This window comes from Salvia splendens, chromosome 3 (assembly GCF_004379255.2).
Source record: "Salvia splendens isolate huo1 chromosome 3, SspV2, whole genome shotgun sequence".
Classification (NCBI taxonomy): Eukaryota; Viridiplantae; Streptophyta; class Magnoliopsida; order Lamiales; family Lamiaceae; genus Salvia; species Salvia splendens.
This window is the reverse complement of record NC_056034.1, coordinates 42,017,852-42,033,182: the sequence shown is the minus strand read 5'-3', so window position 1 is coordinate 42,033,182 and position 15,331 is coordinate 42,017,852. Positions and strand designations below refer to the sequence as shown.

At 36.7% G+C, this 15,331-nt stretch overlaps 2 protein-coding genes across 2 annotated transcripts; both read left to right on the top strand.

Annotated features, from left to right (window-relative positions):
• Nucleotides 1-2,403: 2,403 nt before the first annotated feature.
• Nucleotides 2,404-5,853, top strand: LOC121796115 (adenine phosphoribosyltransferase 4-like). The gene is made up of 6 exons (XM_042194855.1): nt 2,404-2,595; nt 2,739-2,849; nt 4,203-4,295; nt 4,618-4,767; nt 5,066-5,124; nt 5,525-5,853. Exons 1-6 carry the CDS (start codon nt 2,514-2,516, stop codon nt 5,576-5,578), a joined length of 549 nt encoding a protein of 182 aa, XP_042050789.1. The 5' UTR covers nt 2,404-2,513; the 3' UTR covers nt 5,579-5,853.
• Nucleotides 5,854-7,146: 1,293 nt separating this feature from the next.
• Nucleotides 7,147-8,539, top strand: LOC121793560 (protein PELPK1-like). The gene has a single exon (XM_042191589.1). The coding sequence runs from the start codon at nt 7,232-7,234 to the stop codon at nt 8,288-8,290; it is 1,059 nt and encodes a 352-aa protein (XP_042047523.1). The 5' UTR covers nt 7,147-7,231; the 3' UTR covers nt 8,291-8,539.
• The last annotated feature ends 6,792 nt before the right edge of the window (nt 8,540-15,331 follow it).

The following is a 15,331-nucleotide window of genomic DNA, read 5'->3' as shown; positions in this document are numbered from 1 at the left end:
AAATGTCCTAAACAAAACAAAAGGTTAAGATAATTTGCCCTTAATTTATGGACATTTTTTTTGCATCCTAAATTATGATTATTTTTAAAATTTTCTAAATATTAATTAAGAATTGTGTACCCAATCATGATGTGCATTTAGTTTCTTGTATTTTCAGTATGCAAGTAAGTGAGTAACGATGTTTAGGCTTCAAATAAATCGGGTATCAAGTACTCGATAATACTCTATAATTGATGATTAAGGTATATATGTCTGTCACTCATTCATTACTCATTTTCTAAAGATGGAAGCTGGCAAAAAAGAATCATTAATACAAACTTATCTCTAAATTAATAAATACATGAGTAGTGATTATAAGACCTGACCTTATTTGCGACAGCTGTTTAATCAAAATGTACAATAAGATCTAGCAAGCATGATTTTGTGATTGCTAAATTTGAAACAATGATATGTGGTCCATAAAATATTTGCTAGATCTAGCAGTTGGACATAATTATGTGTGTTGGTCCTGGGTTGGTTCTCATGAAAATTGATATTTTCATGAAAATAAAATTTAATAATATTGTACAATATGATTTATCTTCTTATTTTGGTATTAAAACTATAACAAAGATGCCTAATCGATGAGAATTGAGAGGCAATGCGCTGTTAGTAAAAAAACGGCTGACCAAGAATACAGCTTTTGTTTATATGTTTTTTATTTCTAATTTTGTATCGATCTGATTATTGTATTCTGTTTGTCATCAATCTTTTAAAATCGTAGGAGTAATTAACTTGCATGCGCATGTTAGTTATTTAGTATGCGTATTTTTATTTAAAATGTAGTATTATTATTATTTGTTCTATACCCCAATACTACCTAATTTAGTAAATTTTCATTTTCTTTTTGTCAGCAGGCATAAATATAAGAACAGAGGAAAAAAAAGATTATTCTTGTCAGAAAAATGGGACACAAAAAACAGAACGAAGAGTTTGTAGTTATAGTATTAAATTATTATTCATTCTAGAAAACCAACTTCTTTTAATGACATTTCTAATAAAATTATTTTTTTTAAATTGTTTTTTCAAATTAAATATTGACAGCTAACTATGCAAAGAGAAAAACGAAAAAGAAATAATAATCCAATAGGTGTAATCGAGTGGCACATTGGCTTGTCAATCTTGAATTATAGTCGGTATATTCAATCTCTCTTTGGATTCCACCTTAAATCATTAGTCCAATTGTCATGCTCTATGAAATTCACACAAATTAGCACGAAGAATAATATGTAAGTCCACCAATGAATACTATTGCTATAATAAAAGGAAACTAAAAACCCAAAAAGGTCAAGTAGTTAGGCATACTTGATGTAAGGTAAAGACAACCTTGAAATCACTCTATGAAACTTGAAACTAAATGCCCCTAATGATTCTCCATCATCAACAACCACTTCACGTAACTTTGAACATAAATAAATTGAAGTTGAGTATTGCGAAATTCAATAACGATTTACTAACCTTTCTGCTTAAAAAATTAATACAACAAAAACTTATACTCCTATATATTAAAGGTAATTGAATAATCCAATGGTGAAAGGAGTGAGTTCATTAGGTTAAATGTCGCGTCTTAATCCATGTTTTTATAGGTCTAAATTTGTAGCACTCACTTTTCAAAATGTGGAGGTTTTCAAATTAAATGTGATTTGCAAACTAATTGCTTAAGAACATGAGTCTACCAAGTGTAATAGAAACTCAAGATTTCTATAAACATAAAAGAGAAAACACTTTATATTTAACAAGTAGTAGTATAATTATAATGCAGCTATAACAATAGTTGGAATAGAATCTATCAATTTCAAAATTGACATGCATGCTAAATATATATTTCAATTTCAAATGTTCATATTATATAGTCTCCCAAACTTTGGAGTTGACTTAGCAAACTATAGTTCGAATATTATCAAGTACTATATCAACTAATGAGCTCACAAGTTGAATTTTTTATTAGTTATCTACTCAACTTTTTTAAATGCTCATGTAATTTATTAATTTTATAAATTAAAAAAATATGGGCATGGAAGGATAATTGATAAGAAAAATACTGTTAAATATATTGTAAGTATATTGTAAATTGATATCCCATCATTTAGTATTTTGGTATCAACAAATTAAAATTCATGTGATATCCTATTGCACTTATAGCCAATTGAAAGTATATTAGATAATGTACACATGTAAAGTATTTGAGAATGTAATTCTACATTTGACTGTCACATGCCGGTTAAGATTCTATTTGTCGAAAAAAATCACATCAAAACCTAATTGTAAATATATTAAAAAAATGAAACATCAATCATTAATTTATCAAATATGGATACATTATATTAAAAAAAGGGGGTGGAATATTAAGGTATGAATTGATATTTGGCCCAACACTCACTCTTCAGTCTCTATTCCCTTTAAATACTCCCAATTTCTGGTCGCAGTTTTCCCTCTATTCCTCCCTTCCCTCACACAACATACACACAGCGACAATGTCAGCTCTCAAAGCCGACGATCCACGCATTCCAGCCATTCAGTCAAGCATCCGCGTCGTTCCCGACTTCCCAAAGCCAGGTTCCTTTTTTTCATCTCTCACGCATGTTGCAACAACCCACGTGTTGCACAACATTTCGCGGCTCAAGATTGCATTTTTCTATGTCCCAACTCGCTGAATTTGAATATGGAGTTGATGATTTAGCTATATGGGTTCTCGGCAGGGATAATGTTTCAAGATATCACGACACTTCTACTTGACCCTAAGGTTTTCAGAGACACCATTGATTTGTTCGTAGAGCGCTACAAATGCAAGAACATTTCCGTCGTTGCTGGTACATTTTTCTTCCACTTTTTTTGTCTTCTTGCAGTTGTTAGAGACATGTGTTTCTATTTGTGGCCTATTTCGTTTCTTGTGTGGTCCTGTTTTTCAGATTTTTTCCCTATAAACCATTTATCTTGACAACGAATTGTTCTTTGAATCTTTTTATCTGTTGATTTTATGAGAAATTGGGCTTCAGTGGGGGAGATGGTGTGTTCTGATTTTGTAATGTGGAGGTTTATGGGTTTTGTTTATTTCTGTTGGTGTTTATATAGAATGGTGAATTTGAACGGCTCAGAGTGTTTCTGAATGTTGGCATGTGCTTCATAAATTTCATTTGGACATCAAAGTTTAAAATTGTGGTGGTGGTTGGTGATGGATGGGTTCCCACAATCCACATTGTTTGAATAAGGGGTGTAGGGCCCATTGTTTTGTGATGCCTTCATTTTCCCTTCGATGTATCCATTTATTTTTGGCAAGACTTCTGTGGATATCTGTCGTTTTGAAGAACTGGTTGTGTGGTCTCATGATTGTGAAGTATGATTGTTTGTTTGTGGCATTGAGTTTTTTTCTGAATGAGAAATGATGAAAATTTTGTTGTAGGAAAGGTTGTTTTATGAGGTCCAGAGTCCATTATAATCACTAGCACCTTTGTCTACCCCCCACTGGTATTGGTTTTCACTATCATATAAAATGGCTGATCAAACTTTTTTTGTACTGTTAACTTTATAAAAGTGGGAGTGAGTGGTGTCTTTCCTGTTGCTTCTTTTCCGTATATTTGGGACAGTGTCAATGACTTATTATGCCATCTCAGAATACACATTTCAGTTTATTTATTTATTTACTTTTGGCAATTTACTGGTTGATTGTTTATTGTAGTTTTTGTAAGCTAGGCTTTCTTCTACATATCCTAATACATCTTATCCATCTACTTCTCTGCTCAGTTATGCCGAATGAAGGACTGCTTTTATGAGATATTGTGCACTGTGATGGAGCTTTTGTGGATTCATAAAGTGTTACCATTCCTAAACTTTGTTGGCTTTAGTTTTAGAACTTAGTGTCACCTCTGGACAAACGGTTGAATTGAAGTCTTTCGATCATTCTGTTTGAGTGTATGGATTGTATGCCATCTAATATGTATGGGTGGTGATGTTGCCTCTAGTTTGACCTAGGTTGTCTATCATTTAGATACTCGTAAAGAGAAGGTCAAGCATAGTCACAACCTGGTCTTTCTGTTACTTGAAACATATATCAGATTTCCAGGGAAAATAAAATGACTGCAGCCTAGTTAAAAAAAATTATAGAATGAAGTAGATTTTCATTGCTAATTTTATTTTGCTTAACACAAAATGTTTTTTTAACTCAGGGATCGAGGCTCGTGGCTTTATATTCGGTCCCCCTATTGCATTAGCAATCGGAGCAAAGTTTGTTCCACTGCGAAAGCCAAAGAAACTGCCTGGTAATCTTAATCATTGATATCTCATTTCAAGTAATTAAAGTTTGAACAATAAGATTGCAACTGAACTTAAAGTTGACCTGCACACATAACTTCCTCAACTCTTTTACCTTAAATTATCCACGTATTGTAAGTTCTACTAAAGGTCTGATGTAGCATTTTCTTAAACATCCTTGGCTACTGATTCTTGTGTTCCAGTTCTATCTGAAATCAAAGTCCTTGGCATACTAAGGATTTTTCACAACCTTTTTAATTGACACTTTATAATCTATTCATTACTTTTATTGTGAATATTTCATGAGAGAGTTTTGTTCCTAATGTATAGGTGAAGTTTTCAGACAAGAGTATGACTTGGAATATGGAAGCGATTGTCTTGAAATGCATGTTGGCGCAGTGGCCTCTGGCGAAAGTGCCCTGGTAGTTGATGATCTGATTGCTACTGGAGGAACTCTCTGTGCTGCCATGAAACTCTTAGGTAATTTGTTTATCTATGGAGCATGTTTAGTGCCAGTGTAGCAGGCCTTGTTGATCAGTTTTTACTTGTATCAATCTTGTGTCATATTGCTTGAAACCATGCTACGTTGAGCACAACTATTGCATATAGTTTAGCAGTTAGTATGCGACAAACAATTAGTTCAAGCTTGGCACAAATATTAGGTAAACTGTATATATTAAAATCCTGTGCAAAGAGTGAGGTCCAGGGTTCATTCCCCACTGTCTCCCTTTCCCTGCTTTGTTTCTCTTAAACGGACATGTTTGATTATTATTTGCAGAATGTGCTGGAGCTGAAGTAGTCGAGTGTGCTTGCGTCATTGAAATACCTGCTCTCAAGGTAATCCTTTTTCTACAATCTCGCTTCCCTTCACTCTAAAGGCTTTATTTGCTCTGAATTCATTCTCTAGTTGTATAGATTTAATCCCTTATTGCATTTCGTCATCTCACCTTCTTTGCAAGCGTCTTAGATTTATGAGTTAGGAGTTTCGCCTGATTAGAGTTAGGAGTTTCGCCTGATCCTCTAATCTTACACAAATCTCACGCGATAAATTTTCTCTAAGTTGAAGCTTTAACAAATAAAATGATTCAAAAAATTGGGGAAGAAAATGCTGTCAACAAGTGTGTTCTAAATATGGCAATGAATTGGAACTTTGTTTGATTTTACATTGATCTTGTTTCCATTTTGGCATGTTATTACATGTCATCTCTAATTTACACCTCCTCGTACATTGTTGCAGGGGCGTGAGCGGTTAAATGGTAAGCCCGTGTATGTACTTGTGGACTCTCAGTGATGCTCTCCGACAAGAATGCAGCATCTGCAATGTACATCATAACTCTCATTGTTCGAGTTCTTGTCTGGAAAATTTTCGAATGCTCGTCTTCTTCCCCATTTTGCCATCAATTCTCAATTTTCAGACATTTGAGGATAAGAAACGTTATGATGAAAGACTTGTTTGGGTATATACTCGTATCAATGAGGCTTCTACAAAACCATCTTATATTGTTTCAAATCATATTCCATTTTACAGTGTATTGGCAGTATGCAATCTTTGCCTATGATGCTAAAGTGCTGCAGCCTACTTCCACTTATTTAAAAATTTAATTTTGGTGAAGGCTGAGTAACTAAATGATAATTGCATATCATATCCTAACATTGGACCTTGTTGCAAATTAAATCTCATGATTTCTTGTAAATAATCAGACCTTTTTTTTGTTTATGTCTTTGGAGTTGAGATTTAGTAATCTAGGAGAATATCAAAATTCAAAATTGATTCATGACTTATTTATAGTTGATAGTGTTCGATAACAATAGAGAATATATGATGTTATTTTTATCTGGGACAGAAGGGAGTATTTAGATAATTTTTTAATTATTTATACTAGTAGTTATTTATTTTAATTATTTTGATAATTTTTAAAAAATCTAGATGTCGCAATGGATTACTCTTATTAATGATATGGAGTACTTAATTCTTGTAGTCAATTAAGCGGCGTAATTGAGGTTTGAATAAGATTGTATTAAAATTAAAACTTTAAATTATAAATATAACTTGATATCAGAGTTAATTTCTAATCAAATCTCAATCTTTTGACTTTATAGCAATTCTACTTCTATTTTTGATGTGTAATTTCGACAAGTAGTGACCTTTTAATTATGTTCATGTACCCTACACAGATTTGCCATTGATTATTTGATTATATGTGAAATTTTAAATTTTAATTTCTTATCATATAAAGTCCATCATTGCAAATGTGCATGGCTACACAACTGACAGTGTAATGTTGAATTGGTCGTTAAAATATCTACGTACTATATTTTCCGTAAACAAGTTAATTTTTAAAGAGTTAAGAGTTATCTAGGAATAAAATTATTTGATTTAAATGTTGTATTCCTATCTAATTACTACTATTTTTAGAGTTTGGTGGACTGCTCGCTGCTGAAAAAAAATACGTATGGTTAAGGCTAAGCACATATGTTTCTCTTTTCTAGCTAGGAATTACAAGGATTTTCTCACCAACCTCTTCGAATTGGTGAATCCATTGCCTACAGATGACCAAAATTGGAAAAAACTTTAATATAGACGTGTCTTTTAAACAATTTTAATAGTTCACACATAACATATAAGAACTAAATCAAAGTTAAAAATAAAGTCCAACTTTGAATTATCGATTCACACACAAATAGTATCCAAGGCAATTGATCCATTTGGTTTAACATAGATAGTGGTGACCTAACTTGTTGAATTGTATTTTAATATCCCATGAACAAGAGATTAAAAGAAAGAAAGACATTAGGAAGTTGAACTACCTCAATCTTCCACTTCATACAATGCCTATATAAACCTTGAATGACCCCCAAACTTCATAACTCATCCAAGAAAGTGAACATTTTACTAAATAAAGAAAAAAATACCTTCTTGATTCAGCTATTGCCTCTTCAATCAATGGAATCTCATCGCGGCCATTCCCTTTTTCTCTTCTTGCTCATCACTCTGTCATCCATAACTAACCATGCAGAGGCACGCCGTCTCCTGGAGTCGCCCGTGCCTGAGGTTCCCAAGCCCGAAATCCCATCTATACCGAAGCCGGAGCTACCTCCACTACCCAAGCCTGAGCTGCCATCATTGCCTAAGCCTGAGATTCCAACACTGCCAAAACCTGAAGTCCCAGTATTGCCCAAGCCCGAATTTCCAACACTGCCAAAACCAGAGATACCTGTGTTGCCAAAGCCCGAACTTCCAGCACTACCCAAGCCAGAGGTACCGACATTGCCTAAGCCAACACTAGAAAAGGCTGAAACGCCAAAGCCTACTCTACCGGAAATACCAAAGCCTCAAATGCCAGAGCTACCAAAGCTCCCAGAATTGCCAAAACCTGAGATCCCGGCTGTCCCTAAGCCTGAGGTACCAACATTGCCAAAACCCGAGGTCCCAACTTTGCCTAAGCCTGAGGTGCCAGCATTGCCAAAACCTGAGGTCCCAACTTCACCTAAGCCTGAGGTTCCAACAGTGCCAAAACCTGAGGTACCAACTTTGCCTAAGCCCGAGATCCCGACTTTGCCAAAGCCTGAACTTCCAACACTACCTAAGCCAGAGGTACCGACATTGCCTAAGCCAACACTAGAAAAGGCTGAAACGCCAAAGCCTACTCTACCGGAAATACCAAAGCCTCAAATGCCAGAATTGCCAAAACCAACGGTGCCAGAGCTACCAAAGGTCCCTGAATTACCAAAACCTGAGGTCCCAACTATCCCTAAGCCTGAGGTACCAACAGTGCCAAAACCTCAAGTGCCAGAGCTACCAAAGCTCCCAGAATTGACAAAACCTGAGGTTCCGGCTGTCCCTAAGCCGGAGGTTCCAACATTGCCAAAACCCGAGGTCCCGACTCTGCCTAAGCCTGAGTTGCCAACTCTACCTAAGCCAGAATTGCCAAAGTTGCCTGAACTTCCCAAGATTCCGGAGCTGCCTAAACCATCTTTGCCCGAAGGACCCAAATCCCGTTGATTTGCATCGACATAGGAATATGCCATCGGGATTAATCAAGTTTCAGAGATTCACCTTATTACGGAGGGATGTACTATAATTCTAGAATGATCGATTCATATAGTCGTTGTTGTCTTCTTTTCTTATTGCTTTCCAATTTGTCCTCTTATTATATGTAAGCTTGTATGTTCTGGGTGTATAATGTCATTTAATATATATTCATGATTGATTGAGGTTTGAATGATTAGTATATGATTTTTGCAGTGATAATCACCTGTCTCATTTTTTTTGTTTTCTACCGCGACCTATATATGTTTCTACCATGATGTAAATCAGAGCACTCTAACAGAGCTGCTGGCTACACGAGTTAATTACCAAACAATAAGTAAAAAGAGATAAGTGTTATTGTCTCAAGTCTAAACTCTTAAGTTTCAACGAGGCAGAATGCTTATTTCAATATTCAAATGACACTCTTTAACGTATTTTTAGATACAAACATGTCATAAATTATGAGAGACAAGTATTCACCAAAATAGTTTTGTAATGTTATCAGATACGCGACTCAATCTTGTTATCACAACGAGATCGATTCCGGAACGAGAAGAACGAATACTTGATATGAAAATGAATAAGCAAAAAAACAATTCTTGGAGAGTCAATGGAAATCTTGTGTTTTATTTGTGTGGAAGATTACAAAACTCATGGATGAAAAATTCTTTTTCTTTTTCCACAGCTCGGCTCTATTTAACTAACACTTATCTAACAACTAGTTCAAACCTAACGGCTTTCATTTAAAGCTAACTAACTAGTCGCATCCGACGACGTGCATCAGTTAATAACAACTGTCAACTCCGAACTCGTTTAAGTTCGGCCAACACCGAGCACTGAGCACCGAGCTCAACACCGAACATTGAGCTCGGTTAATCCCTGAGCACGACTACAAACTCGACCAATCACCGAGCATGATTGCAGTTCGTCAGATCACTGAACAGCATATCGGTCCCTAATCGCCGAACAGTATATTGGTAACCGAACTGAACTGATTGTGCAGTTTTGCCCCAATCCTCATAACAAATCTCCACCTTGGGACATAACTGGACAATCCATAGATTTCATCCATCTTCCACAATCACTCCAGCTGAATCAGATTCACCAAATCCATGCAATACTTCAACTTAAGTCCGGGCAACACCTTTGTTAGCATATCAGCTGCATTGTGCTCAGTAGCTACCTTTTCAATCTTCACTGAGCCCATTTCAACTTCATCCCTCACAAAATGAAGCTTAACATCCACATGCTTGCTCCTCTCATGGAATGTCTGATGTTTTGACAAACATATGGCACTATTTGAATCACATAATACAGTCACAGCTCCTTGATCAACTCCAAAATCCGAGCAGATTCCTTTCAGCCACATGCTCTCCTTTACGGCCTCAGCCATGGAAATATATTCTGCCTCAGTTGTTGAGAGTGCCACCACAGATTGCAAACTCGACTTCCAACTTACAGCAGCTCCATACATGCAGAAAACATAGCCGGATTGGGACTTCCTTGTGTCAATGTTAGTAGCAAAATCAGAATCACAATATCCCAATAGAGGCTGTGCATCAAAATTCTTACTTCCATCAAACAGTATGCCATAATCCTGAGTACCATTCAGATACCTTAGTATCCATTTTAAAGCATGCCAATGCTCCATACCTGGATCTGCCATGTATCTGCTCACAACACTTATGGCTTGGCTGATGTCTGGCCTTGTACACACCATGGTGTACATGATGCTTCCCACTATGTTTGCATATGGGATTTTATCCATCTCTCTTCTCTGACTATCATCTTTAGGGCACTGATTTACACTGAGCTTAAACTGCTGGCTCAGGGGCACACTCACTGGTTTGCTTTTATCCATCTGAAATTTCTTGATCACATTCCTGATGTAATCTTTCTGAGTTAGCCATATCCTTTTCTTGTCTCTATCCCTTATGATCTCCATTCCAAGGATCTTCTTTGCATCTCCAAGATCCTTCATATCAAATTCAGATTTCAGATCACCTTTCACTAACTCCACCTCTTCCTTATGCTCTGCAGAGATCAGCATATCATCTACATACAATAGTAGATATGCCACAGCAACTCCACCTCTTCTCTTGATGAAGACACAATGATCATACAAAGACTTCTCAAAACCGATCTTATGCATGAACTCATTGAACCTGAGATACCACTGTCTTGAACTTTGTTTTAGACCATACAAGCTTCTTTTCAGCAAACACACCTTTCCTTCATTTCCTGGTTGGACAAAACCAGGAGGCTGCTCCATGTAAATTTTCTCTTCGAGCTCTCCATGAAGAAAGGCTGTTTTGACATCGAGTTGCTGCAATTCCCAATTTCTCTGAGCAACAATGGCAAGTAGAATCCTGATGGAGCTATGCTTTACCACAGGGGAGAATATTTCATTATAATCTACTCCCTCCTTTTGTGTAAAGCCTTTGGCCACCAACCTGGCTTTAAATCTGATTTGATTGTTGTTGAAGGCCTCAATTTTCTTCTTAAAAATCCATTTACAACCAACTGTTTTCTGATCAGTTGGCCTCAACACCAAAATCCATGTGTGATTTTTGTACAAGCTATCAATCTCCTCCTGCATGGCTAATAGCCACTGATCCTTCTCCGGACTCCTTATTGCTTCCTTGTAATTTGAAGGCTCATGATAGTCCATCTCCTCAGCTATGGCCAGTGCATAGTGCATCATATCAAAATCCTGAAATCTGGAAGGGAGCTTGATCCTTCTTCTGGTTCTGTCTCTTGCAACCAGTCTCTGTGGAGTCTTGATGTTACTTTCATGTTCAGAGGATCCACCAACACTGGTTTCTTGTGAATTTCTCACAGTATCTGGTGGACTTCTTACAGCATCAGATGAGGATTCCCTCTGACCCTCCACCTCAAACTCAACAGTCTGAACTTGCTTCATGAAGAAAGGCATTTCAGATTCCCTGAAAATAACATCCCTACTGATGACAACCTTCTTATTCCCTTCCTCACAGCACCATAATCTGTAACCTTTAACTCCAACCTGATAGCCTATCATCACACATCTGAGAGCCCTTGGTTCCAGCTTTCCTTGTTTGATGTGAGCATATGCTCTACACCCAAATGGTCTTAATTTTGAATAGTCTCCATAAGATCCATACCATCTACTATCCGGAGTCTGATTTTCAATGGCAGCAGAGGGGCATTTGTTGATTAAAACAACAGCTGTGGAGGCTGCTTCTGCCCAAAATGGTTTTGACATTCCAGATGCTATCAACATGCATCTTACCCTTTCAAGAATGGTTCTATTTATTCTCTCGGCGACCCCATTTTGTTGTGGGTTGTGAGGCACCGTTCTATGCCTTTTAATTCCTTTTCTCTTGCAAAACTCATCAAACTCATGGGACAAAAATTCCAGCCCATTGTCAGTTCTTAGGCATCTCAAAGGCTTCCCCTTTTCTAGCTCAACTGCAGTACACCACTCCTGAAATTTCTTGAAGGTCTCTGACTTTTCTTTCATGATCATTATCCAAACCTTTCTTGAAAAATCATCAACAAATGATAAGAAATACCTGCCTCCTCCAATGCTATTTACTGGTGCAGGGCCCCATATGTCACTGTGAACATATTGGAGAGGTTGTGTTGAGTTATGTTTGCCCACTCCATATGGCAGCTTCTTGTTTTTGCCAAGAATGCATTCTTCACACGATCCAATGGCTCTTTGTATCTCTGAATCAGCCATCTGAATAATGCCTTGCTTTACCAGCTGCATCAGCCCAGTGTCCCCCACATGGCCCAGCCTAGCATGCCAATTGATGGTCTTTTGTGTGTTGTTAGCTGTTCCAGCAACTGCCTCAGCTTTCAGATAATAGAGCACATTGTTTCTGACAGCCTTCATGATCATTTGGCCATCCTTTTTGACAAGCATCTCTCCACCAAAGAGAGTCAATTCGTAGCCATTCTTCTCAAGAAGACCCAAGGATATAAGATTCCTTTTAATGGATGGGATGTATCTCACATCAGTGAGAGTTCTGAAAATTCCATTGTCCATCCTCAAACATATGCTCCCAACACCCCTTACATCACACACATGGTCATCTCCCAGCAACACCGAGCCTTCAGATTCCTTTAAATCTTGGAACCAGTCGAGATTGGAGGACATATGGAAACTGCAGCCTGAGTCCATGATCCATAGCCTTGATAATGGGCTATCCTCCACCACATTGAGAGCTCTTGCCTCTTCAATTTCCTCAGTGATAGCTGCTGTGCCATCTCCTTTGTGATTTTCAGATTGCTTTTTCTTCCAAGCAAAACAATTTTGCTTGATGTGTCCTGGTTTCTTACACCAGAAGCAGCTTCTAGATTCCTTTTGATCTCCTTCCTTAGATGATCTTGGCTTCCACTTGTCAGATGGGGGTTTCTTGAATTTGAATTGTTTCTTTGAAGTTGCCTTCACATTGAGGCTTTCAGCAGCTTGATCGATTGGCTTGCTGACACATTTCTGCATTGCCTTCAGCTTTAATGCAGAAAATACCTCCTCCAAAGTCACTTTCGAATCCCTTCCAAGAAGTATTGAGTCTTTGAATTGCTCAAAACTCTGAGGCAGAGCATTCAATAACATCAAAGCTTTATCCTCATCTTTCATGGGATCATCCACACCCTCAAGATCATCTATATACTTTCGAAAATCTTCCAGCTGATCCGCCAGATTCTTGGAGTCAGAAAATCTAAAGTTGAACAATCTTTGCTTGAGATGCAACCTATTGGAGATTGACTTCTCCATATATATTTTCTCCAATTTCTCCCACACTCCCGCGGCATCATCCTCTTTCTGAACCTCCCTCAAGACTCTATCGCTGAGGCACAAGACAATCGAGCTATACGCCTTGTATTCCAGTTCTTGACATTTCGCCGCATCCATCCCTTGAATCTCTTTCTTGTCCGTCTTGGATTTCACATAATCCCAGACGCCTTGCTGCATCAGAACAGCTCTCATCTTCAATCTCCACAGGCCGAAATCATTTTCGCCGGTGAATTTCTCAACGTCGAACTTTGCGGTAGACATTGTTGAATTCGTCGTCCTTCTTCGATTCCCACAGACGGCGCCAATTTGTAATGTTATCAGATACGCGACTCAATCTTGTTATCACAACGAGATCGATTCCGGAACGAGAAGAACGAATACTTGATATGAAAATGAATAAGCAAAAAAACAATTCTTGGAGAGTCAATGGAAATCTTGTGTTTTATTTGTGTGGAAGATTACAAAACTCATGGATGAAAAATTCTTTTTCTTTTTCCACAGCTCGGCTCTATTTAACTAACACTTATCTAACAACTAGTTCAAACCTAACGGCTTTCATTTAAAGCTAACTAACTAGTCGCATCCGACGACGTGCATCAGTTAATAACAACTGTCAACTCCGAACTCGTTTAAGTTCGGCCAACACCGAGCACTGAGCACCGAGCTCAACACCGAACATTGAGCTCGGTTAATCCCTGAGCACGACTACAAACTCGACCAATCACCGAGCATGATTGCAGTTCGTCAGATCACTGAACAGCATATCGGTCCCTAATCGCCGAACAGTATATTGGTAACCGAACTGAACTGATTGTGCAGTTTTGCCCCAATCCTCATAACAAGTTTTGTGATCACATGTTTTCTTATGTTATTTTAATTTTTAAGCATGTTTCTTCTAATTTCTCTCATTTTTGTAAGTAAGATAATTAAATATATGTCTTGTCCCTAAAGTTATACACTTTTCATTTTTGGATACTACTATCTCATTATTGCTCTCAATTTCTGTTTTATGTGTTATGTCAAAATTCTTCCAATTTCATATCACACCTCCGTATAGGCATGCACACGGGTCGGAAACTGCCGGTTCCGGTTCATGAACCGGCAGTTCACGGTTCATCATTCCCATGAACCAGAACCGGCCCGCCAAGGGTCCCGGTGGTTCCGGTTTAAAAAACCGCCGGTTCACGAGGGGTTCAAAACCGCTGGTTTTTGGCCTGAACCGCGGGTTCCGGGCTGGTTCGGCAATTCGTAATTTTTTTTTGCATTTCTTCTCTCTTTAGTGTTTATTTCAACGAGACTACAAGTTACAAGTAACAACTTATAAGTTACAATTTACACTTAATGTTGGACTTGAGCTTTTGGGTTGAAAGAGAGTGTATTGGATGATTCTCTTTTATAGCTACATGTTCTTGGATGCGTTGCTATTTCTTTCAATATGGGATAAAACTCCTTATTTATAACTACATGATACATCTCCATCATCTTTGTTTATATTAGTTTATATCTTAACTATCTTCTATTATTATAACTTAACAACAGATATAATTACATAAAGTATTATTCTTTTTTAAAAAAAAAAAAAAATTAACTTCATATATTTATATCATATATATGAAAGAGGAAATTACAAATCAACTCCTATAACAAGGAGGAAAGACAAATTACGCCACCCAGGGTTCGAACTCGAGACCTCCAGGATGGACACGGTATCCAGCACCCTTTACCGCTAGGCCAAGGGGCTTGGATTAAAGTATTATTCTTTAATTCTTTATCATTATCGATTTGTTTGTGTATAAATTTATGTGTATATTAACTAATAAATACCATTATAATTTATACACATTGTGAGAATAATTATTATACAAATTGTATTAATCTAGTGATAACTATAATATGAATAATTATTTATCCATATACAAATCATATTACTCAATAATTGTTTATTCTTATCTATCAAGAATATATTCACAAATAATAATTTTATTTATATAAATTATACTACATTTATTAGAATAACAACTATTATACAAAATCATACTACTAGTCTACTACTAATATATAAACTATATTATACCACTAAAGAAATCATTCTTTAGTTATCTATTTTTATCATTATTATACCAATTATATTAATTATTATTTTTTTCACATTTTAATCAATATATTGAGAAAAATTAACAACATACTTACATTTAAATCCAATTATTTGAACACGTCCACATTCTATA